The sequence below is a fragment of the Oncorhynchus gorbuscha genome, linkage group LG15, assembly GCF_021184085.1.
Source record: "Oncorhynchus gorbuscha isolate QuinsamMale2020 ecotype Even-year linkage group LG15, OgorEven_v1.0, whole genome shotgun sequence".
Lineage (NCBI taxonomy): Eukaryota > Metazoa > Chordata > Actinopteri > Salmoniformes > Salmonidae > Oncorhynchus > Oncorhynchus gorbuscha.
Genome location: NC_060187.1, coordinates 1,447,527 through 1,464,801, shown reverse-complemented (window position 1 = coordinate 1,464,801; position 17,275 = coordinate 1,447,527). Strand labels below are relative to the sequence as shown.

At 44.1% G+C, this 17,275-nt stretch overlaps 1 protein-coding gene across 1 annotated transcript in view; it reads right to left on the bottom strand.

The window, feature by feature from the left end:
* Positions 1–17,275, bottom strand: part of oca2 (oculocutaneous albinism II) — a 204,710-nt gene that overhangs the window by 124,933 nt on the left and 62,502 nt on the right. Inside the window, exons 7-9 of the mRNA XM_046299807.1 lie at positions 15,454–15,604; positions 15,035–15,124; positions 13,963–14,116 (exon numbers count right to left, since the gene is read on the bottom strand). Of these exons, the coding sequence (XP_046155763.1) occupies positions 13,963–14,116; positions 15,035–15,124; positions 15,454–15,604 (395 nt within the window). The remainder of the gene's footprint in view (positions 1–13,962; positions 14,117–15,034; positions 15,125–15,453; positions 15,605–17,275) is intronic.

Below are 17,275 nucleotides of genomic sequence, written 5' to 3'. Positions count from 1 at the left end.
TGCATTACATAGGGAATAGGGTGAATTACATAGGGAATAGGGTGTCATTTAGGACGTAGTCTGTAGTGATTTCATTTGGAGGAAAAGGTAAAACATTTATTTTAATATATTTAATCTGTAATGCATTCAGTTGTACCTTTCCCATTATTTAATTAGGCAAGTCAGTTAAGAACAAATTCTTATTTACAATCACGGCCTACTTAGCAGGTATACGTTTCCCAGTGTCCTCTGCTGTGATCCCTCCGCATCATCCATTATTAAATAGGATCAGTATAGAGGGGTGATCAGGCAGCACTCTGCCTGATCACCCCTCTACGGAGCTGTGAGGGGAACGGCACCTCAGTACCTCCAGGCTCTGATCAGGCCCTACACCCAAACAAGGGCACTGCGTTCATCCACCTCTGGCCTGCTCGCCTCCCTACCACTGAGGAAGTACAGCTCCCGCTCAGCCCAGTCAAAACTGTTCGCTGCCCTGGCCCCCCAATGGTGGAACAAACTCCCTCACGACGCCAGGACAGAGGAGTCAATCACCACCTTCCGGAGACACCTGAAACCCCACCTCTTTAAGGAATACCTAGGATAGGATAAGTAATCCCTCTCACCCCCCCCCTTAAGTTTTAGATGCACTATTGTAAAGTGACTGTTCCACTGGATGTCATAAGGTGAATGCACCAATTTGTAAGTCGCTCTGGATAAGAGCGTCTGCTAAATGACTTAAATGTAATGTAAATGTAAATGCTACCAAATGGATCTCTATTTCATTAGAAGAAATGCCATGGAAACTAGGTCATTGAATACCAGTCTAAAGTTTGGACACACCTACACGTTCAAGGGCTTTTCATTATTTTGACTATTTTCTACATTGCAGAATAATAGTGAAGACATCAAAACTATGATATAACACATATGGAATCATGTAGTAACCAACAAAATGTTAAGCAAATCAAAATATATTTTAGATTTTAGATTATTCAATGTAGCCATCCTTTGCCTTGATGACAGCTTTGCTTTCTCTCAACCAACTTCAGTCACATGGAATGCTTTTCCAACAGTCTTGAAGGAGTTCCCTCATATGCTGAGCACTTGCTGGCTGCTTTTACTTCCCTCTGCGGTCCAACTCATCCCAAACCATCTCAACTGACAGGCTCCCATCACTGGGCAGCTCACGGCGGGGTCTCCCTTTGTGTCAGTAATAGTAGTCAAGCCCTGCCACATCCGAAGAGTGTCAGAGCCGGTATAATAGGATTCAATCTTAGTCCTGTTTTGATGCTTTGCCTGATGGTTCATCGGAGGGTGTAGTGGGATTTCTCACCTACCTATCTGAATATACTAACTACTGTGATATGTGGTTGTCTCACCTAGCTATCTGAATATACTAACTACTGTGATATGTGGTTGTCTCACCTAGCTATCTGAATATACTAACTACTGTGATATGTGGTTGTCTCACCTAGCTATCTGAATATACTAACTACTGTGATATGTGGTTGTCTCACCTAGCTATCTGAATATACTAACTACTGTGATATGTGGTTGTCTCACCTAGCTATCTGAATATACTAACTACTGTGATAGGTGGTTGTCTCTAAATCTGCTATCTGAATATACTAACTACTGTGATAGGTGGTTGTCTCACCTAGCTATCTGAATATACTAACTACTGTGATATGTGGTTGTCTCACCTAGCTATCTGAATATACTAACTACTGTGATAGGTGGTTGTCTCACCTAGCTATCTGAATATACTAACTACTGTGATATGTGGTTGTCTCACCTAGCTATCTGAATATACTAACTACTGTGATATGTGGTTGTCTCACCTAGCTATCTGAATATACTAACTACTGTGATAGGTGGTTGTCTCACCTAGCTATCTGAATATACTAACTACTGTGATATGTGGTTGTCTCACCTAGCTATCTGAATATACTAACTACTGTGATAGGTGGTTGTCTCACCTAGCTATCTGAATATACTAACTACTGTGATAGGTGGTTGTCTCACCTAGCTATCTGAATATACTAACTACTGTGATATGTGGTTGTCTCACCTAGCTATCTGAATATACTAACTACTGTAATATGTGGTTGTCCCACCTACTGTAGCTATCTTAAGATGAATTAACTAACTGTAAGTGGCTCTGGATAAGATTCTCTGCTAAATTATTAAAATGTACATAGTATACTACGTTTGAGCAGGGCTCTATGGGGAACAAGATGTCTCCTCTGTCTCTAAGCTCTAGATGAAAAGATTCTCTAAATGACTGCTGTGAAGCACAGAGAGAATGCCCCAGTACAGTAGTTGTGTTTTTCACTGAGGCTTCTGAAAGAACCTCTCCTTTTAAATAAGACTTGTGTTACTTAAAACAAGTCACAATGGATTTAGCTGCTAATGAGGCAACCGTACAATTAAAAACAATCTGAGGAGAGTACAGGAGTTCTTTTGAAGGAGATGTTGATGGTGATTGTCTGTATAGTAATGTTTTACAGTGATTATCAGTATAGTAATGTTTGACGGTGATTGTCTGTATAGTAATGTTTTACAGTGATTGTCTGTATAGTCATGTTTGACGGTGATTGTCTGTCTTGTAATGTTTGACAGTGATTGTCTGTATAGTAATGTTTTACAGTGATTATCTGTATAGTAATGTTTGACGGTGATTGTCTGGATAGTAATGTTTGACGGTGATTGTCTGTATAGTAATGTTTGACAGTGATTGTCTGTATAGTAATGTTTGATGGTGATTGTCTGTATAGTAATGTTTGACAGTGATGGTCTGTATAGTAATGTTTGACAGTGATTGTCTGTATAGTAATGTTTGACAGTGATTGTGTGTTATAACTAGGGAGTGTTATAACTAGTGAGTGTTATAACTAGGGAGTGTTATAACTAGGGAGTGTTATAACTAGTGAGTGTTATAACTAGGGAGTGTTATAACTAGTGAGTGTTATAAAGAGTGTTATAACTAGGGAGTGTTATAACTAGTGAGTGTTATAACTAGTGAGTGTTATAACTAGTGAGTGTTATAACTAGGGAGTGTTATAACTAGTGAGTGTTATAAAGAGTGTTATAACTAGGGAGTGTTATAACTAGTGAGTGTTATAACTAGTGAGTGTTATAACTAGGGAGTGTTATAACTAGGGAGTGTTATAACTAGGGAGTGTTATAACTAGTGAGTGTTATAAAGAGTGTTATAACTAGGGAGTGTTATAACTAGTGAGTGTTATAACTAGTGAGTGTTATAACTAGGGAGTGTTATAACGAGGGAGTGTTATAACTAGGGAGTGTTATAACTAGGGAGTGTTATAAAGAGTGTTATAACTAGTGAGTGTTATAACTAGGGAGTGTTATAACTAGGGAGTGTTATAACTAGGGAGTGTTATAACTAGTGAGTGTTATAAAGAGTGTTATAACTAGTGAGTGTTATAACTAGGGAGTGTTATAACTAGGGAGTGTTATAACTAGGGAGTGTTATAACTAGGGAGTGTTATAACTAGGGAGTGTTATAACTAGGGAGTGTTATAACTAGGGAGTGTTATAAAGAGTGTTATAACTAGGGAGTGTTATAACTAGGGAGTGTTATAACTAGGGAGTGTTATAACTAGGGAGTGTTATAACTAGGGAGTGTTATAACTAGTGAGTGTTATAACTAGTGAGTGTTATAACTAGGGAGTGTTATAACTAGGGAGTGTTATAACTAGGGAGTGTTATAACTAGTGAGTGTTATAACTAGGGAGTGTTATAACTAGTGAGTGTTATAACTAGTGAGTGTTATAACTAGTGAGTGTTATAAAGAGTGTTATAACTAGTGAGTGTTATAACTAGTGAGTGTTATAACTAGTGAGTGTTATAACTAGTGAGTGTTATAACTAGGGAGTGTTATAACTAGTGAGTGTTATAACTAGGGAGTGTTATAACTAGTGAGTGTTATAACTAGTGAGTGTTATAACTAGGGAGTGTTATAACTAGTGAGTGTTATAACTAGGGAGTGTTATAACTAGGGAGTGTTATAACTAGGGAGTGTTATAACTAGGGAGTGTTATAACTAGGGAGTGTTATAACTAGTGAGTGTTATAACTAGGGAGTGTTATAACTAGGGAGTGTTATAACTAGGGAGTGTTATAACTAGGGAGTGTTATAACTAGTGAGTGTTATAACTAGGGAGTGTTATAACTAGTGAGTGTTATAACTAGGGAGTGTTATAACTAGGGAGTGTTATAACTAGGGAGTGTTATAAAGAGTGTTATAACTAGGGAGTGTTATAACTAGGGAGTGTTATAAAGAGTGTTATAACTAGGGAGTGGTATAACTAGGGAGTGTTATAACTAGGGAGTGTTATAACTAGGGAGTGTTATAACTAGGGAGTGTTATAACTAGGGAGTGTTATAAAGAGTGTTATAACTAGGGAGTGTTATAACTAGGGAGTGTTATAACTAGGGAGTGTTATAACTAGGGAGTGTTATAACTAGGGAGTGTTATAACTAGGGAGTGTTATAACCAGTGAGTGTTATAACTAGTGAGTGTTATAACTAGTGAGTGTTATAACTAGTGAGTGTTATAACTAGTGAGTGTTATAACTAGGGAGTGTTATAACTAGGGAGTGTTATAACTAGGGAGTGTTATAACTAGTGAGTGTTATAACTAGTGAGTGTTATAACTAGGGAGTGTTATAACTAGGGAGTGTTATAACTAGTGAGTGTTATAACTAGTGAGTGTTATAACTAGTGAGTGTTATAACTAGTGAGTGTTATAACTAGTGAGTGTTATAACTAGGGAGTGTTATAACTAGGGAGTGTTATAACTAGTGAGTGTTATAACTAGGGAGTGTTATAACTAGGGAGTGTTATAACTAGGGAGTGGTATAACTAGGGAGTGTTATAACTAGGGAGTGTTATAACTAGTGAGTGTTATAACTAGTGAGTGTTATAACTAGGGAGTGTTATAACTAGTGAGTGTTATAACTAGGGAGTGTTATAACTAGTGAGTGTTATAACTAGGGAGTGTTATAACTATGGAGTGTTACTTTTTCCCCAAAGTTTGGCCTTAACTCCCTAGTGTTATAACCACTTTGTGTAAAAAATCCATCACGACCAGGAAAGAGAGTTTGAAAATAATTTATTCAGAGCCTTAGGGGAATAGCCAATTCCAGAACCTCTCCATACCACCCACGGGGGAATCCGGTGGAGAGATTTAACCGTATACTATAGTCAATGTTGCACACTAGATGAAGAGAAAAAGGTCAACTGGGGTTATTATCTAAACAAGGTCATTCAACTGGGGTTATTATGTAAACAAGGTCATTCAACTGGGGTTATTATGTAAACAAGGTCATTCAACTGAGGTTATTATGTAAACAAGGTCATTCAACTGGGGTTATTATGTAAACAAGGTCATTCAACTGGGGTTATTATGTAAACAAGGTCATTCAACTGGGGTTATTATGTAAACAAGGTCATTCAACTGGGGTTATTATCTAAACAAGGTCATTCAACTGGGGTTATTATCTAAACAAGGTCATTCAACTGGGGTTATTATGTAAACAAGGTCATTCAACTGCGGTTATTATGTAAACAAGGTCATTCAACTGGGGTTATTATCTAAACAAGGTCATTCAACTGAGGTTATTATCTAAACAAGGTCATTCAACTGGGTTGATCATCTAAACAAGGTCAATCATGTTAATTTGATTTATTTTAATTTTTATTTAACCTTTCTTTAACTCAATTGCTATATAATCTATAATTGCACCACCAGGCTGCTTGGTTCTCACTGTATGTCCTGCTATTCGGAAGGGCTCCCCTGCTGCCCGTTGACCTTGTCTTTGGGTTACAGGAGAATCAGAAGCCTGTGGAAGCCTGTGACATCGCCAGGAGAATCAGAAGCCTGTGACATCGCCAGGAGAAACAGAAGCCTGTGGAAGCCTGTGACATCGCCAGGAGAAACAGAAGCCTGTGGAAGCCTGTGACATCGCCAGGAGAATCAGAAGCCTGTGACATCGCCAGGAGAATCAGAAGCCTGTGACATCGCCAGGAGAATCAGAAGCCTGTGACATCGCCAGGAGAATCAGAAGCCTGTGACATCGCCAGGAGAATCAGAAGCCTGTGACATCGCCAGGAGAATCAGAAGCCTGTGACATCGCCAGGAGAATCAGAAGCCTGTGACATCGCCAGGAGAATCAGAAGCCTGTGACATCGCCAGGAGAAACAGAAGCCTGTGACATCGCCAGGAGAAACAGAAGCCTGTGACATCGCCAGGAGAAACAGAAGCCTGTGACATCGCCAGGAGAATCAGAAGCCTGTGACATCGCCAGGAGAAACAGAAGCCTGTGACATCGCCAGGAGAAACAGAAGCCTGTGACATCGCCAGGAGAATCAGAAGCCTGTGACATCGCCAGGAGAAACAGAAGCCTGTGACATCGCCAGGAGAAACAGAAGCCTGTGACATCGCCAGGAGAATCAGAAGCCTGTGACATCGCCAGGAGAAACAGAAGCCTGTGACATCGCCAGGAGAAACAGAAGCCTGTGACATCGCCAGGAGAATCAGAAGCCTGTGACATCGCCAGGAGAAACAGAAGCCTGTGACATCGCCAGGAGAAACAGAAGCCTGTGACATCGCCAGGAGAAACAGAAGCCTGTGACATCGCCAGGAGAAACAGAAGCCTGTGACATCGCCAGGAGAAACAGAAGCCTGTGACATCGCCAGGAGAAACAGAAGCCTGTGACATCGCCAGGAGAATCAGAAGCCTGTGACATCGCCAGGAGAAACAGAAGCCTGTGACATCGCCAGGAGAAACAGAAGCCTGTGACATCGCCAGGAGAAACAGAAGCCTGTGACATCGCCAGGAGAATCAGAAGCCTGTGACATCGCCAGGAGAAACAGAAGCCTGTGACATCGCCAGGAGAAACAGAAGCCTGTGACATCGCCAGGAGAATCAGAAGCCTGTGACATCGCCAGGAGAAACAGAAGCCTGTGACATCGCCAGGAGAAACAGAAGCCTGTGACATCGCCAGGAGAATCAGAAGCCTGTGACATCGCCAGGAGAATCAGAAGCCTGTGACATCGCCAGGAGAATCAGAAGCCTGTGACATCGCCAGGAGAAACAGAAGCCTGTGACATCGCCAGGAGAAACAGAAGCCTGTGACATCGCCAGGAGAATCAGAAGCCTGTGACATCGCCAGGAGAATCAGAAGCCTGTGACATCGCCAGGAGAATCAGAAGCCTGTGACATCGCCAGGAGAATCAGAAGCCTGTGACATCGCCAGGAGAATCAGAAGCCTGTGACATCTCCAGGAGAAACAGAAGCCTGTGACATCGCCAGGAGAAACAGCGAAGGACAAAGCCTACCAAACAAACGGAAGCAATTGAGTTGGGTTCTGGTGCCAGGGGACCATGTACTGGTGAGGAACACGTCAGAGGTGACTGGGAAAGCGAAGATCACACTGGGAGGACAGAGGAAAGGTGATGACAGCCCTGTCTATGAGGTCAAAACCAAGAAGGGTACAGGCAGGACCCGGATTCTGCATCGTAATATGCTAATGTCATGTAATTCACTGCCCTTTGAGGAACCAGATCAAACACTGAGTTGACGTCTGTGGAGAAGGGAACCACCCCAGGTTAGAGGACTGTGGAGAAGGGAACCACCCCAGGGTAGAGGACTGTGGAGAAGGGAACCACCCCAGGATAGAGGTCTGTGGAGAAGGGAACCACCCCAGGGTAGAGGACTGTGGAGAAGGGAACCACCCCAGGGTAGAGGACTGTGGAGAAGGGAACCACCCCAGCACAAGTAGCAAAATGCTGGGAGCGCTGAGTCTGAGAGCTCAGATGAGGATTTCTTATCCAATATTCATCATCAGGCCACTTAGGGATGAAGAGAGCAGACAGAGTAGCACACAGCTAGCACCAGATAATGGTGAGGAACAGGTTCTCGAGGAGACCCCGGAGAAGACAGGGGGAAATATGGAGAGAAAACAACTAGGGCTCAAAGGCTCAGTCATTCCATGGTGAAAGAAGGCTCAGAGACTCAGTCATCCCATGGTGAAAGAGGGCTCAGAGACTCAGTCATTCCATGGTGAAAGAGGGCTTAGAGACTCAGTCATCCCATGGTGAAAGAGGGCTCAGAGACTCAGTCATCCCATGGTGAAAGAGGGCTCAGAGACTCAGTCATCCCATGGTGAAAGAGGGCTCAGAGACTCAGTCATCCCATGGTGAAAGAGGGCTCAGAGACTCAATCATCCCAGGACATAGACATATCTTGTTCATCTCACTGCACTGTCCAATTAAAAGCTATTGTTTGAGGAGAGTGCACAATTATGAACTTGAAAATGTATGAATAAAACATTTAGGCACCTTTGGACAGTCTTGAAACAACATTTGGAATCGATATGCAAGATTTCACTGGATCACTAGAAAACATAGCACATACAATTATGCCATCTAGTGGCCAGAATCTATATTGTGCATGGGCTAAAATAATTCATTATGCCATTTCTCTTGCATTTCAATGATGTTACAATGTCGATTTTATCATTTACCAGGTCTAATGTGTTATATTCTCCTACATTCCTTTCACATTTCAACAAACTTCAAAGTGATTCCTTTCAAATGGTATCAATAATGTGCATGTCCTTGCTTCAGGTCCTGAGCTACAGGAAGTTAGATTTGGGTATGTTATTTTAGGTCCTGAGCTACAGGAAGTTAGATGTGGGTATGTTATTTTAGGTCCTGAGCTACAGGCAGTTAGATTTGGGTATGTTATTTTAGGTCCTGAGCTACAGGCAGTTAGATTTGGGTATGTTATTTTAGGTCCTGAGCTACAGGCAGTTAGATTTGGGTATGTTATTTTAGGTCCTGAGCTACAGGAAGTTAGATTTGGGTATGTTATTTTAGGTCCTGAGCTACAGGCAGTTAGATTTGGGTATGTTATTTTAGGTCCTGAGCTACAGGCAGTTAGATTTGGGTATGTTATTTTAGGTCCTGAGCTACAGGCAGTTAGATTTGGGTATGTTATTTTAGGTCCTGAGCTACAGGCAGTTAGATTTGGGTATGTTATTTTAGGTCCTGAGCTACAGGCAGTTAGATTTGGGTATGTCATTTTAGGTCCTGAGCTACAGGAAGTTAGATTTGGGTATGTTATTTTAGGTCCTGAGCTACAGGCAGTTAGATTTGGGTATGTCATTTTAGGTCCAGGGCTACAGGAAGTTAGATTTGGGTATGTTATTTTAGGCGGAAATTGAAAAAAAAGGCTGGATCCTTAAGAGGTTTTAATTGCCTAGTTAAATAAAGGCTAAATAAACCATCCAAAGTGTAATTCATAACTTCACTTCGCTCAAAGGGATATTCAATGTCTGTTTTTTTTACCCATCTACCAATAGGTGCCCTTCTTTGTGAGACATTGGAAAACCTCCCTGGTCTTTGTGGTTGAAATTCACTGCTGGACTGAGGGACCTTACAGATAAATTGTATTTGTGTGGGGAACAGAGATGAGGTAGTCATTCAGAAATCATGTTGAACACCATGATTACACACAGAGTGAGTCTATACAACTTATTATGAGACTTGTTAAGCACATCTTTACTCCTGAACTTATTTATGCTTGCTATAACAAAGGGATTGAATATTTATTGACTCAAGAGATTTCAGCTTTTCATTTTTGTATATTTTGTTGAAAATTCCACGTTGAAATTATGAGGTGACACAAAATCTCAATTTAATCCATTTTAAGTTCAGGCTGTAACAAGGGGAGGGGAAACTTTCCTAAGGAACTGTGTGCTGAACATACAGTAGAATACACCATGTGAGACGCAGCACACTACTCTCTCTCTCTCTACCTCTACACCTCTCTGTCTCTTTCTCTCTGCCTCTCTCTCTACCTCTACACCTCTCTGTCTCTTTCTCTCTGCCTCTCTCTTTACCTCTACATGTCTCTGTCTCTCTGCCTCTCTCTCTACCTCTACACCTCTCTGTCTCTCTGCCTCTCTCTCTACCTCTACACCTCTCTGTCTCTTTCTCTCTGCCTCTCTCTCTACCTCTACACCTCTTTGTCTCTCTGCCTCTCTCTCTACCTCTACACCTCTCTGTCTCTTTCTCTCTGCCTCTCTCTCTACCTCTACACCTCTCTGTCTCTTTCTCTCTGCCTCTCTCTCTACCTCTACACCTCTCTGCCCCTGTCTCTCTCTTTACCTCTACATGTCTCTGTCTCTCTACCTCTCTCTCTACCTCTACACCTCTCTGTCTCTTTCTCTCTGCCTCTCTCTCTACCTCTACACCTCTCTGCCCCTGTCTCTCTCTTTACCTCTACATGTCTCTGTCTCTCTACCTCTCTCTCTACCTCTACACCTCTCTGTCTCTTTCTCTCTGCCTCTCTCTCTACCTCTACACCTCTCTGTCTCTCTGCCTCTCTCTCTACCTCTACACCTCTCTGTCTATTTCTCTCTGCCTCTCTCTCTACCTCTACACCTCTCTGCCCCTGTCTCTCTCTTTACCTCTACATGTCTCTGTCTCTCTACCTCTCTCTCTACCTCTACACCTCTCTGTCTCTGTCTCTCTGCCTCTCTCTCTACCTCTACACCTCTCTGTCTCTCTGCCTCTCTCTCTACCTCTCTCTCTGTCTCTGTCTCTCTCTACCTCTACACCTCTCTGTCTCTCTGCCTCTCTCTCTACCTCTACACCTCTCTGTCTCTGTCTCTCTGCCTCTCTCTCTACCTCTACACCTCTCTGCCCCTGTCTCTCTCTTTACCTCTACACCTCTCTGTCTCTCTGCCTCTCTCTCTACCTCTACACCTCTCTGTCTCTGTCTCTCTGCCTCTCTCTCTACCTCTACACCTCTCTGCCCCTGTCTCTCTCTTTACCTCTACATGTCTCTGTCTCTCTGCCTCTCTCTCTACCTCTACACCTCTCTGTCTCTGTCTCTCTGCCTCTCTCTCTACCTCTACACCTCTCTGCCCCTGTCTCTCTCTTTACCTCTACATGTCTCTGTCTCTCTACCTCTCTCTCTACCTCTACACCTCTCTGTCTCTTTCTCTCTGCCTCTCTCTCTACCTCTACACCTCTCTGTCTCTGTCTCTCTGCCTCTCTCTCTACCTCTACACCTCCCTGTCTCTATCTCTCTGCCTCTCTCTACCTCTACACCTCTACACCTCTCTGTCTCTCTCTCTGTCTCTCTACACCTCTCTGTCTCTCTCTCTACCTACCTACACCTCCCTGTCTCTGTCTCTCTGCCCCTCTCTACCTCTACACCTCTCTGTCTCTCTGCCTCTCTCTCTACCTCTACACCTCTCTGTCTCTGTCTCTCTGCCTCTCTCTCTACCTCTACACCTCCCTGTCTCTGTCTCTCTGCCCCTCTCTCTACCTCTACACCTCTCTGTCTCTCTGTCTCTCTCTTTACCTCTACACCTCTCTGTCTCTGTCTCTCTGCCCCTCTCTCTACCTCTACACCTCTCTGTCTCTCTGCCTCTCTCTTTACCTCTACACCTCTCTGTCTCTGTCTCTCTGCCTCTCTCGTTACCTCTACACCTCTCTGTCTCTGTCTCTCTGCCTCTCTCTTTACCTCTACATGTCTCTGTCTCTCTACCTCTCTCTCTACCTCTACACCTCTCTGTCTCTCTGTCTCTCTCTTTACCTCTACACCTCTCTGTCTCTCTGCCTCTCTCTCTACCTCTTCACCTCTCTGTCTCTGTCTCTCTGCCTCTCTCTCTACCTCTACACCTCTCTGTCTCTGTCTCTCTGCCTCTCTCTCTACCTCTACACCTCTCTGTCTCTGTCTCTCTGCCTCTCTCTCTACCTCTACACCTCTGTCTCTCTGCCTCTCTCTTTACCTCTACACCTCTCTGTCTCTGTCTCCTGCCTCTCTCTCTGTCTCTAACTCTCTGCCTCTCTCTCTCTCTCTCTCTCTCTCTCTCTCTCTCTCTCTCTCTCTCTCTCTCTCTCTCTCTCTCGGTCTCTCCTCTGTCTCTCTCTCTCTCTCTCTCTCTCTCTCGGTCTCTCTCTGTCTGTCTGTCCCTCTCTCTCTCTCTCTCTCTCTCTCTCTCTCTCTCTCTCTCTACCTATCTACCTCTCTCTCTCTCAACACCACGCAGCTACGACCCAAACTGGTACGTAGTAGAGACAACACCACACAGCTACGACCCAAACTGGTACTTAGTAGAGACAACACCACTCAGCTACGACCCAAACTGGTACTTAGTAGAGACAACACCACACAGCTACAACCCAAACTGGTACGTAGTAGAGACAACACCACGCAGCTACGACCCAAACTGGTACTTAGTAGAGACAACACCACGCAGCTACGACCCAAACTGGTATTTAGTAGAGACAACACCACACAGCTACGACCCAAACTGGTACTTAGTAGAGACACCACGCAGCTACGACCCAAACTGGTACGTAGTAGAGACAACTCCACACAGCTACGACCCAAACTGGTACTTAGTAGAGACAACACCACGCAGCTACGACCCAAACTGGTACTTAGTAGAGACCACACCACGCAGCTACGACCCAAACTGGTACGTAGTAGAGACAACACCACACAGCTACGACCCAAACTGGTACGTAGTAGAGACAACACCACGCAGCTACGACCCAAACTGGTACTTAGTAGAGACAACACCACACAGCTACGACCCAAACTGGTACCTAGTAGAGACAACACCACGCAGCTACGACCCAAACTGGTACTTAGTAGAGACAACACCACACAGCTACGACCCAAACTGGTACGTAGTAGAGACAACACCACTCAGCTACGACCCAAACTGGTACGTAGTAGAGACCACACCACACAGCTACGACCCAAACTGGTACTTAGTAGAGACACCACCACACAGCTACGACCCAAACTGGTACTTAGTAGAGACAACACCACGCAGCTACAACCCAAACTGGTACTTAGTAGAGACCACACCACACAGCTACAACTGGTACATAGTAGAGACAACACCACGCAGCTACGACCCAAACTGGTACTTAGTAGAGACCACACCACACAGCTACAACTGGTACATAGTAGAGACAACACCACACAGCTACAACTGGTACATAGTAGAGACAACACCACGCAGCTACGACCCAAACTGGTACATAGTAGAGACAACACCACACAGCTACGACCCAAACTGGTACTTAGTAGAGACAACACCACACAGCTACAACTGGTACATAGTAGAGACAACACCACACAGCTACAACTGGTACATAGTAGAGACAACACCACACAGCTACAACTGGTACATAGTAGAGACAACACCACACAGCTACAACTGGTACATAGTAGAGACAACACCACACAGCTACAACTGGTACATAGTAGAGACAACACCACACAGCTACAACTGGTACATAGTAGAGACAACACCACACAGCTACAACTGGTACATAGTAGAGACAACACCACACAGCTACAACTGGTACATAGTAGAGACAACACCACACAGCTACAACTGGTACATAGTAGCACTACCTCTCTGTGGATACGCTACTAGAATAATGTACTAGAATAATGTACTATACATATAGTTATCTGAGAGTCTTCTGATAAATCAAATCACATTTATTGATATAGCCATTCTTACATCAGCTGATATCTCAAAGTGCTGTACAGAAACCCAGCCTAAAACCCCAAACAGCAAGCAATGCAGGTGTCAGCACGGTGGCTAGGAAGAACTCCCTAGAAAGGCCAAAACCTAGGAAGAAACCTAGAGAGGAACCAGGCTATGTGGGGTGGCCAGTCCTCTTCTGGCTGTGCCGGGTGAAGATTATAAACCTAGAGAGGAACCAGGCTATGTGGGGTGGCCAGTCCTCTTCTGGTTGTGCCAGTCTTTCGGTCTCTCGGTCTCTCCCTCTGTGTCTCTGTCTCTCTCTCTCTCCCTCTGTTTCTCTCTCTCTCTCTCTCTCTCTCTCTCTCTCTCTCTCTCTCTCTATTTCTCTCTCACTCACTCACTCGCTCTCTTTCTCTCTCTTTACCTCGAAGATGATGAGGACGTAAACTCCCCCCAGGATGACTGCAGCAATGACCACCTGCCTTTCCCTGGTGACGTAGAGCGACTGGTGGGTCATGGAGAGAGGGACCATGGTGTTGTCCTGGACGAACGCCTGCACCGTAATGATGATGGGGTCACTATGGAGACAGACAGGGAGTCATGGAGACAATGCCATTGTTGGTTGCTGATCATTGCTAGACGGACATTTTCAAGGCTTGCCATAGATTTTCAAGCCGATTAAGTAAAAACTGTAACTAGGCCACTTAGAAAATGTAAATCTTGGTAGGAAACTCCAGTATATATTTGGCCTTGTGTTTTAGGTTATTGTCCTGAAATGTGAATTTGTCTGTTGGAAAGCAGACAACCCCGTTATCCTCTAGGAATTTTCCTGTACTATTCTGTTCCTAAAAACTCCCTAGTCTTTGCCGATGACAAGCATACCCATAACATGATGCAGCCACCACCACGTTTGAAAATATGTAGAGTGGTACTCAGTGACGTGTTGGATATGCCCCAAACATAACACTTTGTATTCAGGACATAAAGATAATTTCTTTTCCACATGTTTTACCTTAGTGCCTTAGTGCCTTAGTTGCAAACAGGAAGCATGTTTTGGAATATAGTTTATTCTGTACAGGCTTCCTTCTTTTCACTCTGTCAATTAGTTTAGTACTGTGGAATAACTACAATGTTGTTGATCCATCCTCAGATCTGATGTGTTAAATGGTTCATGGTTCAGCCTAAAAACCCCAAACAGCAAGCAATGCAGGTGTAGAATCACGGTGGCTAGGAAAAACTCCCTAGAAAGGCCAAAACCTAGGAAGAAACCTAGAGAGGAACCAGGCTATGTGGGGTGGCCAGTCCTCTTCTGGCTGTGCCGGGTGGAGATTATAACAGAACATGGCCAAGATGTTCAAATGTTCATAAATGACCAGCATGGTCCAATAATAATAATCACAGTAGTTGTCGAGCAGCAAGTCAGCACCTCAGGAGTAAATGTCAGCTGGCTTTTCATAGCCGATCAAGTCCAGTACAGGAATGATTTGGGGACGTACCTGCTCAACATCTCAAATGTTTTAGTTGTTATAACCTGGTCACTCCGTTCAGAATGCAGACGTATGGTCCAGTTGTAGATCACCTGTTGAAGAGGAGAAACACAGATGGGATTACAATCCTATTGGTACCGCTGTAAAACAGGCTAGATCCCAAATGGCACCCTATTCCCTTTGAAGTGCACTACTTTTGACCCATTGTGCTCTGGTCTATAGTAGTACCACTATATAGGGAATAGGGCTCTGGTCTATAGTAGTGCACTATATAGGGAATAGGGTGCCATTTGGGACTGGTCTATAGTAGTGTTCTATATAGTGAATTCAGAAACAGAGGTGGAACTATGTAGGGAATAGGGTGGAGACTATAGGGAATAGGGCTCTGGTCTGGATAGGGAATAGGGTGCCATTTGGGACTTCATACTCTCCGTGGGTGGAGTGGCCCCGCCTCTTCAGTCTGCTCCACCTGAATAAGGATGTACTCCTCATTGGTCAGATCCACCATGCCACTCACGAAAGGCCCACCCACCTGCAGCTTCAGCAAGGCGTTGTCACGGAAATCCGTCAGGTTCAAAGCTTTTGGGCAGCAGGCGGTCAAGGAAAATGCCTAGGATTTATTTTTTTATCCAATCTTTATTTAATTTATTTAATTTATCTTTATTTATTTAACCTGGAACTCTTTCATAAGGGGAAACCTGACATATCAACAGATTAGTAGAACATGATGTCATCTTTTTGTCCTTTTAAAGCTTGATGTTTAGTTGAATAGCTGTGAATCTTTGTGATTTAAAGTGTGTCTGCCGTCTCCTTTTAAAGGCGTAGTTAACCCATTTATACTGAATATGTCATGTTCCCAATCAGAGCCTTCCACTAAGATATTCTACTGCACTGGTCCCTACATCATTCTACCTGACCTGCACTGGTCCCACATCATTCTACCTGACCTGCACTGGTCCCTACATCATTCTACCTGACCTGCACTGGTCCCTACATCATTCTACCTGACCTGCACTGGTCCCTACATCATTCTACCTGACCACCACTTAATGTTCCCCATCACTAATGGCTACAGTACAGGTCACAGTGTCCAGCCAATCAGGACCTCTACACTACAGTATAGGTCAGTGTCCAGCCAATCAGTACCTCTACACTACAGTACAGGTCACAGTGTCCAGCCAATCAGTACCTCTACACTACAATACAGGTCACAGTGTCCAGCCAGTCAGGACCTCTAAACTACAGTATAGGTCACAGTGTCCAGTCAGTCAGGACCTCTACACTACAGTATAGGTCACAGTGTCCAGCCAATCAGGACCTCTACACTACAGTATAGGTCAGTGTCCAGCCAATCAGGGCCTCTACACTACAGTATAGGTCACAGTGTCCAGCCAATCAGGGCCTCTACACTACAGTATAGGTCAGTGTCCAGCCAGTCAGGACCTCTACACTACAGTACAGGTCAGTGTCCAGCCAATCAGGACCTCTACAAGTTGTATGGGACTGATGCAGTAGACTCAGCAGTACTGTGTTGTATGGGACTGATGCAGTAGACTCAACAGTACTGTGTTGTATTGGACTGATGCAGTAGACTCAGCAGTACTGTGTTGTATTGGACTGATGCAGTAGACTCAGCAGTACTGTGTTGTATTGGACTGATGCAGTAGACTCAGCAGTACTGTGTTGTATGGGACTGATGCAGTAGACTCAGCAGTACTGTGTTGTATTGGACTGATGCAGTAGACTCAGCAGTACTGTGTTGTAGGGGACTGATGCAGTAGACTCAACAGTACTGTGTTGTATGGGACTGATGCAGTAGACTCAACAGTACTGTGTTGTATGGGACTGATGCAGTAGACTCAACAGTACTGTGTTGTAGGGGACTGATGCAGTAGACTCAACAGTACTGTGTTGTAGGGGACTGATGCAGTAGACTCAACAGTACTGTGTTGTAGGGGACTGATGCAGTAGACTCAACAGTACTGTGTTGTAGGGGACTGATGCAGTAGACTCAACAGTACTGTGTTGTATTGGACTGATGCAGTAGACTCAGCAGTACTGTGTTGTAGGGGACTGATGCAGTAGACTCAGCAGTACTGTGTTGTAGGAGACTGATGCAGTAGACTCAACAGTACTGTGTTGTAGGGGACTGATGCAGTAGACTCAGCAGTACTGTGTTGTAGGGGACTGATGCAGTAGACTCAACAGTACTGTGTTGTAGGGGACTGATGCAGTAGACTCAGCAGTACT